Raw genomic sequence first — 11,401 nt, 5'->3', positions numbered from 1 at the left:
TATGGACGGCGAAGAGGGAGAGGAAAAGAGAGAGAATTGAGAAGAGAGACAGAATTAAGCGCCATCGTTTGGGTGGTTCAGTTTGGGAGAGTTTGGTTAAGAGTGAGTTATTTGTGGAGAGGCTGAAGAATCTATCTTATACAGGGATACTGCTTATCCCTTATCAATATTTGCTCATTAGCTACCATTTTTCTGGCTTGATCTTTCAGAATTCTCCAAATAAGTATAGTTTGAAAGGCACTGTTGAGTCCAGGTTAGCTTCTTAATCCTAAGCCCACCTTAATCCTTTGGGTTGAAATTTGTTATTCCATCCAACAAAAGGGATTGGCTTCCTCTGATTTTTACTCCAGACCAAGTTCTATTTTAACTTTTCCACTTTCTATAGTAGACTCGTAGGCAAAATCCCAAAAGCCATCACCTGAACTGCTCAACTCCATGCAATGTCTTTCGCTTTATTTAGATAGTTTAGACTATATCAAACGGATTGTCATCTACACTTCAAGTAGTTTGACGATAGCAAGGTAAAACCGTTAAATGGGGATAGGATCGACGAGGAGGGCAGTGATCATCTCTTTAGTACGATCTCCGGAGAAAGTATACTCGTCTTTGCCGTTGCTGGTGTACCACGCTTCTACCACTCGTGCCAGATTCACAGCTTTGCCGAGAATGTTCATGGGAAACGGTGTCGGCCGGAGGCAAGCCTCGTTGATGTCCTTCCATGCAAGATTGTAAAAGTTCTTGAACAGGTTGCTTACTTCCTTCTCTGTCATGCCCTTCTCTTCCATAAAACACTCGACGCTGGAGACGATGTGCCCTCTCTCTTGTTCGAACTGAAAGTAAAATTCATCGCAGCCAATGTATTATTAGTAAGATTATATGTGCGATGGGCTGAGAGCAGCCGAAACAGAAAATATGAGTCTTGGAAGCAGAAAGGTAGCTTGCCTATACCTTATGGGCAACGAGATCATCTATGAACCGGCAGATCTCTGTTATGGCCACGATGATCCTTGGTTTGGATTTCCACCATTCGAATGCCTCTACTGAAGCTTCTTCCATGAAAACCATGGTGAGGACAAACACTGCTTCGTAAGCACAGCTCTTCAACGCGACGCGTATGTACTCCTCTATTCCCGGAGTGTAGCGATCGTGATACCACTTTGCTTCAGCGAAATAGCCTTCTCTGCACAAGTCTTGTATCTGCGACACCGGAAAGAAATTAAAACAACCGAGTCCTGTCTCGGAATGAAGCAAAATCTGGGTAATTTAAAGCCATAGACTGTCATACGGCTTCTTTCACGTAGCCAATTTGATAGGAGTATCCTTCCTGTTCGAGCTTCTCTTCCGTTTCTTTAAACAAAGTTACTAACTCCAGATAAAGGGGCTTCATGTACTCAGCCAGATCATTCATGGCCGCCAGGTCCCACCTGCAATTAAGCGTTATATCCCATGAAAATCCCAGATTTTAGTTTCTGAGTTCTAATAAAAAGGAACTACTCTTTGAAATGATTTGTATTTCGCATATATAAATGATCAGAAGAATGTGTAACCTCTGGATTGCATTCGTATACTGTTCGAGTTCTTCGTAATTTCCATATGCATCGTAAGTGTCATCCGTCAACGACAACATGTTAAACGTTTTGGCAGCAAACTCTCTAGATCGAGAGAAGCGGGGTTCTGGAGCTACACTCATGTTCCAAACATAGCACTCAACCGCCCTGTTTCTTGCGTAAGGTAGCTTCTCTGCTAATCCTTTCTCCTTCCACCACCTGAAACATTACATTTGAAACAGACCCAGTCAGGTAGGAGTGCAACTCTATTTATGAACTAATATGAATTCTTTTGTTAAAAAAAAAATCCTAGTGATTACTTTGAGACATTCTTGATCTCTCTCTGGTGAACGGCCTGAACAAGATTGAAATCCAACTTAGCATATTCGATTAGTGTGCGAATGTCTTCAGATGTCTTGCCCTCGCTCTCTTCGTAAAATGAGATAAAGTTTCTTGCGTTTATCCTTGGCAATCTCTTGTGGGTCGGTATTTCCAGAGCCTGTTGGACCTGTTGTTTAAGAAGCGGATCGAGATTACTGGTCAAGGAAGACTTTAGATGCTCGGTAGTGAAAGCAATCGCCTCGTCTAAGATGTCTTCTCCTCGAATTCCCAGGAATGCTGCTTCGTATAGACACAGCAAGCTTTTCACGTCTTTGGTTAGGCACTCTTTGAATTTCCCTTCCTCGTCCTTGTATTTTTCGAATACATCTATGATCAAACCAGTGAAAACAGTTAGGGCTTTAATGGGAACTTAATATCTTTTAAATATTGTAACTGGAAGGAGCGAGCAGAATGTAAATTACCAGCAGAAGCTTTGTATCCTCCCGCTCTCAGTACGCGAAATCGAAGAGCCTCATGATATAGATCATCACCATCATCACAGCTAACGTCGTTAACATCTGCACTGTACAATCTGTTCAGTGCATCTTCTATTTCTGCCTCGAATTGATAATCCAAACCAACACGTTTGATAACATCAATTAGGTGAATTTCGAAAGGGGCCCCCCGGGCGTCTCTCAAAATCTTCTTCACCTTCTCTTTCAGCACCGGAGCTCTTTGACTCCACTGATTCAGCTTCTGCATGCAGATTGCAAGGTCCCCACCGTAGTTAATTAATAACCAAACATGCATTATCACAGACAAAATAAATAAGAAGAAACATAAACGCAACAGACGAGAAAATCTCCAGTACCGACTCGTCTTGAGCAAAGTCAACGAAAAAGTGTCCCCATGCAGAGGGCGGAAACCGAGCGATAGGCCGCAGTGGCTCAGTTTTCAGGGTAGTTTCCTGGGGAGTAGCTTTCGCCATCGGATTGGATTGGATGCTAAAAATTAATCGCAACTGCTTACCGTCTTAATTCTCTACTGCTGCAAAATCAGGAAGAACTATTTATAGGGCTCCTTAACGTCGCATGAAAACACGTCACAGTATCACTTGGTGCAATATCACTTTCTTCTGTCTCCTGTGATGACGCGCCAGAACCAGCACCATTAGTTTCGGAAGCTAAAAGAACAAGAAAAAGATATGAAAAATAAAAATAAAACATTGAGCAAGAAAAGTTGTCACATGAAGCATGAATCTGTTTCCTTTACCTATTTGCTTTTTTTAAAATTATATTGGTTTTCAATTCTTGATGAATACATTTCTAGATAAAATAGACTCTCAACTATCAAACTCAGAAAAATATTTGCACTGATTCATATGGCATCATTACGGGAACTTGAATCAAAGGGCCAATCACTGAGGCCATGTTTAAGGATATTACTTTCTCTTGTTATTGCATATGTGCTGGTCAGAGATTTCTAAGAAGTGAATAGGTGAAATTTTATCAGAGATTTCTCTTGTTGTTACATATTAGGTGAAACAGAGGTTGTGATTGGTCTCTGGAGATGAATGGGTCCAAGACTAATATTAATGCCATCGAACTACATGTTATAACAGAAGAGGAGTCCAAGATTTTGCAATGGAGCATGCAAAGATACAATAGCCAGCTTAATAGACCTAATAGAAAGAGTAAACCCCTCTTTTCAATAGTGTTTATTCTATTGGCAAGCAACAACTTAAATGTGGTGGGATTCAAAAGGGCTGAACAACAGATCATCTTTGAGGTTTGAGGTAAATAAGAGCAATCATCTACCAACTAACGAGAGCAATTAGACTAAAAAGTATTTTTATAAAAAAAAATTATAATAACGAGTCCGTTCACGAGTTAGAAAATCTCGAGTTTGACTTGATATACTTAACGAGTCTTATTTCAAGTTTCTCAAGTAAAAACTGAATTGACCAAAGTTGTTTTTCAAATCGAGCTCGAACGATTTGCGAACTGGTTTGGCTTGGTGCCACCCTTACCTGCAGCAATAGGCAGATTTGTATCATCAATACTAGCTTGATAGACAGACGTTGCATCTGTTACGGTATTTGATTCTGAAGAGGTTGCATAATGACTCACGGGGATTCGAACGCAGGATGGCGTGCCAAATGCAGAGTACCAAACTATCCGCACCCAACAGGTTAACCGATTAAGTGGGACCAAGGACCCGACTTACACCCACCTCGCCAAATGCAAAGTCCCCATGCTACACCAATTGCAAATGAACTAAACCAAACGCAAACGAACTCACGAGGATTCGAACACGGGATGGCGTGCCAAATACAGAGTACCAAACCATCCACAACCAATAGGTTACCTGTTTTAAAGTGCGGAAGACCAGGTCATAACACAGATCACTAACATATTCTAACACTCCCCCGCAAACCAAACCCCCGGGTTAAACCCAGGACAAATTCCAAATACAAAAGCAAATACAAAGTCCCCGTACCAAACATGCGAACACGCGGGGATTCGAAGGCAGGACGGGTGAAACTTGCTCTAATATCATGTAAGCACCTAACCAATACAACCCGAAATGACTAGTCGATTAAGGTGCGAAAAGTCAAGTCTTAACACAGACCACAGACACTAACACCCACCCCGCCAAATGCAAAGTCCCCGCGTCAAACATGCGAATGCGCGGGACGTGGGACAAACCTGCTTTGATACCATGTAAGCACCTAACCAATACAACCCGAAAAGGTTAACCGATTAAGTGGGACCAAGGACCCACACTTACACCGCCTGTCGTCGTTCGCCCCTCCGGCCACAGCGCCGATCGCTCCCGTTTGCCCCTCCGGCCACACCGCCCCCCCCCCCCCCCCTCCCTCGCCGCCCGTCTCAGTGGCACCGAGACAACCTAAGTTTAATGGGAAAAATTATTTCCCCCCTTGGACGCGTCGTCCTGCTCACGTACATGCACAACGTGCGAACTTGTACATGGGCTTTCACACGTGGGAGTTTCGCACGTGCAGAATTTTTTTTATTAAAAAAAAAAAAACTCTTCTTCCTATCTGGACGATGTGATTCCATCCGCCCCAGTCGCTACCCTACCCTTCCTTCAGACGATGCAATTCCGTCTGCCTCAGCCGCCTCTAGTGTCGCTGCTCTTCCATCGGACGAGGTAATTCCATCCGCACTAACCGTTTTCAGTGTCGCTGCTCTGCCACCTGACAATGAAATTCCGTCCACACCAGCCGCCTCCAATGCAACTGCTCTTCCACCTAACAATGGAATTCCATCCGCACCAGCCGCCTCCCATGCCGCTGCTCTGCCACCTAACAATGAAGTAATTTTAATATTTTTAACGACATTAAGTAACTAGCTGACAATAACTAATTTTTTTTTTGTCATAGGTGGAGAGTTTGCTCATGCAGGGACGTATATTATTTTCTAGCATGAAGAGAAACAACTATAGTTTGTAAATTTATAATGGATTTATAGATTTTATTTGGGTGATTGTAAATTGATAGTCATATTTTATTTAATTTTGTGGTGTTTGATTATTGTATGGAGTGTTTAGATTATTTTATGGAGTATATGGAGTGTATAAACAATTTTATGGAGTGTTTATGGAATGTAAAGACAATTTTATTGAGTGTTTATGCATGTATTATGTATATAGATTATACTAATTTTAAGTAGAGGTCATGCCAAATTTTATACAGGTATTATATACATAGATTCTACCCAATTTTAAGTAGAGGTCATGCCCAATCTTATACATGTATTTTATATATATATATAGGTTATGCCCAATTTTATGTAATTTTTTTTGCATAATTTTATACACAATTTATTTGATATATATTTTTTGAAAAATTTTAAATGAATGTTGAAGCTCGAGTTCGGCTCGAACTCGGTTAAATGTTTTGGGCTCGAGATCGATAACAATTTTAGGCTCGAGACTGGGTTCAGCTCGAGCTTGAGTTCGAAATATTTAAATCAAGCTCGGCGATGCCACCCCCTACTGGTTACACTTGTCAGAATAAGAAGCAAATAAACAAGTCCATCCACTTGGCTTGTGTCGCCTTGCTCTTATGCAATGGGAATGAGATATAGCTATTCAATGTAATTATGGGGTGGGTAGAATAGGGCAGAAAGAGAGGTATTGGAGGTCAGAGAAGAGATATCCCAACAACCAGAGTTGATGTTGGAAATAGTTCTTATCCTCACTGTAACTGTTCCTTTTTTTTTCACTTGAAACTGAATTTAATTGTTGACTTTTATAAGTTTCACGCGTGATCGATCTATTATGAAAAAATCTTTGTTATTGTATTGAAAAAGCATGACACGATATACCTCGGCGTGCTCTTTATTGTATTGAATTTGTTTCTCTCTAGATTAGCACGCTGGATAGTGGTTATTGCTCTTGGTTCTATCGCTGAAACCGGTAATGGGAATGGGACAGTGGACTTTGTAGTGATATTTGTCACCTGCAGGTCTACACCTGAACAACTATTGAATATGGTTATGATATTGATTGAGGCCTGCAGCCTACACTTTAAAGATTAAAGCTTTATTCACCACGATCTTTACAAACCATTACGTCACATATTTATATACAAAAATTTAAACTAAAAAGTTCTAATTCTGGCGTTGTGATTCGTCTATGTCGTATCTGTGATCCGTCAGTTCCGTTGCATTGTTGTTCACCTCCCCCCCTGCAAGCTGAGCGTCGGATTGAAACAGACGTGAAGTTTGGACCGAAAAAATTCAAAGAGAGGGCGTGGAATACTTTTGGTGAAAATATCCGCAATTTGTAGGTGAGATGGCACATATTGTGTGTGAAGTTTGTATGCAGCAACAAGTTCTCGAAGGAAATGATAATCTAACTCAACATGTTTGTGTCAGAGTGGTTTCGTCCACTCTTGTTAGAGTTTGTGGTCTAAGTTAGGTACTTGGCTTTTCACACTTTAAACGGCTAGTCTTTGCGGGTTGTATTGGCTAAGTATCTGACTCAAAACTCCGAAGTTAAGCGAGTTTGAGCAAGAGTAATTCTAGGATGGGTGACCTCCTGGGAAGTACTCTTGCCTAGGACTTTGACATGGTATCAGAATAGCTAGGCACGCCACGGCCCGCGTTCGTATCCCGTGAGAAGCAGCTCCAGAATGGGCGGGGTGGGTGTCAGAGTAGTTCCATCCACTCTTGTTAGAGTTTGAAGTCTGAGTTAGGTACTTGGCTTTCCGCACCTTAAATGGTTAGTCGTTTCGGGTTGTATTGGCTAGGTATCTGATTCAGAACTCCGAAGTTAAGCGAGTTTGGGCAAGAGTAATTCTAGGATGGGTGACCTCCTGGGAAGTACTCTTGCCTAGGACTTTAATAGTTTGGTGCGTTTGTGAGATACTGGATTCGAGCTGAGGAAGATTGCACTTTTGTTGTCACATAAGAGTAGAAGTGGTTGTGGAAGTGGAACATGTAGATCGGTAAGAAGATGCGTAAGCCAAATAATTTCAGCTGCAGTGTGCGCTAGAGCACGATACTCAAATTCACAACTGGAACGAGAAATCGTTGGCTGCTTTTTAGCACTCCAAGAAATCAAATTGTCCCCAAGATAAATGGAGTAACCAGAGGTGGAGCGATGAGTATCAAGACACTTAGCCCAGTCAGCATCAGAGTTAGCGACTAGAGCGGTAGGAGTAGCGGATGGATAAAAAATAAGGCCAAAGTGAATGGTACCTTTGACATAGCGCAAAATACGTTTAACAGTAAGAATGATCTTCAGTGGGAGCATGCAAGTATTGGCTAACAGAGTTGACTGCATGAGCGATGTCAGGGCAAGCGATGGTCAAGTATTGAAGGGCACTAACAAGAGACCTGTAGAGAGTGGGATCCGAAAAAAGTGAACCATCTGCGAACAGATGTTGTGAAATGACCATAGGCGTAGGAACCGGCTTGCTATCAAGTAGCTGAGCATGAGTAAGAATATCCCGTGCATATTTGAGTTGACCGATAAATAAGCCATCAGTAGTTGGCGAAGCTTCCAGACCAAGAAAGTAGCTGAGTGAACCAAAATCTTTAGTTGCAAACTCATAATGAAGCTTATGAGTGAACCTGGTGATAAGGGCTGAGTTGTTGCTAGTAATAATTATGTCGTCAACATAGAGGAGCGTATATATAGTGTCTGAATGCTGATGAAAAACAAATAGAGAAGTGTCAGCACGACTGCAGGAGAATCCAAGTGGAGTGACAAAAGAGCTGAAGCGCTGGAACCAGGCACGAGGAATTTGCTTGAGACCGTAGAGAGCTTTTTTTAACTGGCATGCATGATGCAGAAAACGAGGGTCCATGTACCCAGGAAGCTATTCCATGTAAACATTTTTAGTGAGAGTACCATTGAGGAATGCATTTTTGACATCAAGTTGGTGAATAGGCCATTTGTTGGTCACAGCAAGAGAGAGCACAACCTTTGCAGTAGTAGCTTTTACCATAGGGTTAAAGGTGTCAGTGTAATCAAGACCAGGGTTTTGAGTGTAGCCCTTGGCAACTAGGCGTTCTTTGAGACGCTCAATGGATCCATCAGGCAGGTATTTTGTTCGAAACACCCATTTGGAACCCACAATATTTGTGTTTGTAGGTCGAGGGACTAAAATCCAGGTTCGTTTATTTTTCTGAGCTCGAACTTCTTCATCCATGGCAGCAAGCCTAGCTGGATTCTTAGTGGCAAATTTGAATCATTTCGGCTCAGTAGAGACAAGGAGAGCAGAGAGAAGTCCAGAGGAGCCCACGATACCGAGGTTGGCCGGATGGCGAGGTTTGAAAATGCCAACTTTACCTAGGGTTAGTATAGGATGAGAACCCAATGGAGTAGGAGTGATTTGTGTCTCGGGTGGTGTCAGACTGGACATTTAATGCGACGAGGAGGGACCTACAAAAGAATCAGTAGTCTGCATGGATGCATCGATCGAATCAGTACAAATTGAACATGAGTTTAATCCGAATTGAGTAATGTGCGGAGAATGGTGTGAGGAGGAAGGAGGAGTTTCTGTATGGATAAAACTGGGTTCTAGAAAGTTGGAAAAATGGAGAGAGGAAGGGCGGTGAGCTTGAGATGATTTTATGAAAGGAAAGTTGGTTTCATCAAATTGGGTATGGCGGGTGATGTAGAGCCGTGAGGTGATACGATCAAGGCAGTGAAACCCTTTATGAGAGGGACTATAACCTACAAAAATGCATGGAAGACTACAAGGTGAAAATTTGTTAGTTATATAATCACGTAAGCAAGGATATACACGACAACCAAAGGGATGAAAATGAAAAAGAAGTGTCAAACCAGTTTCAATCACATGACGATGTTTTCTGCACGTCCATTTTGGGCAGGTGTATATGGGCAAGAAATTTGATGATGGATTCCAAAGGTACGAAGATGAGTCTAGAAGGAAGTACTTGTAAATTCTCCTCCACCATTACTTTTAAAATTTTTAATATGTGTCGAATATTGATTTTCCACATGTTTTTGAAATTGGGGAAAAATATTACAAAAATCTGATTTGAATTTCAAAGGATAAAACCAAGTGAATCGGGAAAAGTCATCAATGAAAATAACATAATATGCATATCCTAAATGGGTTTTGACAGGTGAAGGACCCCATATGTCACAATGAATAAGGTCTAATACATTAGATGACCTATGTTCATGACACGGAGAAGGTATACGATGATTTTTTGCAAGTCGACATGAACTGCATAAGGATGGAGAAGGCAATAAAGAGGTAAGATAAAGATGTCCTATTTTATGTAAAGAAGAAATAACAGAATGATTTACATGTCCTAGGAAAGCATGCCATAAGTCATAGGAAGCATGTAAAAATTTATTTTTAAGGACCGAAAGAAGGGCAGGGTTGCCACGCACCAACACATATAAGCCTCCATCTCTCTTACCGGTTGCCACCACCATTCCTGTGAGACGATTTTGGATTGTGAAAAAATTGTTAGTAAAGGTAACGGTGAGAGGAAAATCATATGTTAATTTACTGTTGGAGAAGATTTTTAGTGAGATGTGGAACAACTAAAACATCTAACAACTGAATATTTGGGGTATGAGAGAGAATACCAGTAAGGGAGATAGGTAAGGAGGCACCATTTCCCACAATAACAGAGTCCTTACCCATGTACGGAGCAGACTGATCCAGGATGGATGTGTTATTGAACATATGAGCAGATGCCCCAGTGTCCAAGAACCAGTCGGAGGGTGTTGATCCAGTGAGAGAACATGATCCTGTGAACGCCTCAGCAAGATGAGCAGGAGATTCATTTGTCTCACTGTGGGCATAACGTTGATTGCATCGATCAGCATAGTGACCATCAAGATGGCATATCTGACAGGGAGGAGGTCGGTGGCCTTGTGTTGAATGAGGTCGGCCTTGGTTGGCATAATTGCGGCCAGAACCATTTGTTCATCCATGGGTGCGACCAGAGCCGTGGCGAATCGACAGGTCTAATCCTCGGGTCGCAGTAGTAAAAGCAGCAGCAGGAGAGACAGAGCTTTCGAGTGATTTTTGAAAGAGCTCAAAGCTCTCTACTCGGGATACGAGATCAGAGAAGCGAGGGAGAAGCATAAGGGCCATTTGTGTGACGGAGAGGGTGGAAAATTCGATGCCAAGTCCACAGAGAAACCAGTGGACTTTGTCGGATTTGTCGACTGGTCTGCCGATTGCGTGAAGCTGATCGCAGAGACTCTTGAAAGTGCGTGTATAAGCGACAACGGATTGATTTCTGCACTTTAACTACTAAAGATAGTCTTTGAGTCGGATTTCCAGAGCCTTCGACCTGAAGACATTTTCCAATGCGAGCCAGACCTCACGTGCATTGGAAAGGCCAACGGCTTCGGCCATTGCCTCCTCGGTGAGGGAGGAAAGGAGGAGGTTGAGAATGTGTTGATCCATTGCTCTCCATTGCAAATATTCAGTAGAAAGAATGGTAGAATATGTGGTAGCAAACTGAGGTGGTGGAATGAGGGTTCCATCCACATAGGGGAGAAGATTATCATCTCCAAAAGAGGAAGAAGTTGGTTTTTCCACAAGAGATGTTGTGGAAGAAAGTTTAATGGTAATCATATGGATGAGGGTATGGAAGGGGAGAATTTGAGAAAAGGATTCGGCGGCCATTTTTTTTTTTTTACCTTACCTGTTGGACCAAGCCGGGTCCAGTGCGAACCCGATTTGCTGTGCGAACCACAGTGGTCTAAGCGAACCCAGTTCTGGGCAGCGCGACAAAAGCAAGACGTTGCAGCTCGTCTCCGACAGATTTCAGCCGGCGTCGCTTTTCTCGCCGGTGATGGGGGGATGCTCATTTCTGGCCGCGTGAGGTCGCCGAGCGATTGCACTCTCTGGCCGAGGGTTAAAGTTAGCTCATTAGCTACCATTTTTCTGGCTTGATCTTTCAGAATTCTCCACATAAGTATAGTTTGAAAGCCATTTTTGAGTCCAGGTTAGCTTCTTAATCCTAAGCCCACCTTAACCTTTTGGGTTGAAATTTGATATT

The 11,401-nt window shown here is 42.3% G+C and overlaps 1 protein-coding gene across 1 annotated transcript; it reads right to left on the bottom strand.

The window, feature by feature from the left end:
- Nucleotides 1–432: 432 nt before the first annotated feature.
- LOC137942690 (viridiflorene synthase-like) lies at nucleotides 433–2,883 on the bottom strand. The gene is made up of 7 exons (XM_068788422.1): nucleotides 2,740–2,883; nucleotides 2,351–2,624; nucleotides 1,868–2,255; nucleotides 1,548–1,766; nucleotides 1,286–1,424; nucleotides 949–1,197; nucleotides 433–830 (listed from the first exon to the last, which is right to left on the bottom strand). The coding sequence occupies exons 1-7, from the start codon at nucleotides 2,854–2,856 to the stop codon at nucleotides 531–533; spliced, it is 1,686 nt and encodes a 561-aa protein (XP_068644523.1). The 5' UTR covers nucleotides 2,857–2,883; the 3' UTR covers nucleotides 433–530.
- Nucleotides 2,884–11,401: the final 8,518 nt, after the last annotated feature.

This window comes from Aristolochia californica, unplaced genomic scaffold, assembly GCF_029961685.1.
Source record: "Aristolochia californica isolate CCGP_79_NKW_82.1479 unplaced genomic scaffold, dmAriCali1.0.hap1 SCAF_10, whole genome shotgun sequence".
In the NCBI taxonomy this organism is placed as follows: domain Eukaryota; kingdom Viridiplantae; phylum Streptophyta; class Magnoliopsida; order Piperales; family Aristolochiaceae; genus Aristolochia; species Aristolochia californica.
Note: the sequence above shows the minus strand (reverse complement) of the source record. Positions and strands in the feature narration are given on the sequence as shown.

What these genes read in the sequence shown, in the direction of transcription:
- LOC137942690 (XM_068788422.1), bottom strand. Translation starts at nt 2,856, where the DNA reads ATGGCGAAAGCTACTCCCCAGGAAACTACCCTGAAAACTGAGCCACTG. An exon ending in GAGATCAAGAATGTCTCAAA is followed by an intron (nt 1,767 to 1,867) that starts GTAATCACTAGG and finishes GTAATGTTTCAG; the next exon opens with GTGGTGGAAGGAGAAAGGAT. An exon ending in TATACGAATGCAATCCAGAG is followed by an intron (nt 1,425 to 1,547) that starts GTTACACATTCT and finishes GCTTAATTGCAG; the next exon opens with GTGGGACCTGGCGGCCATGA.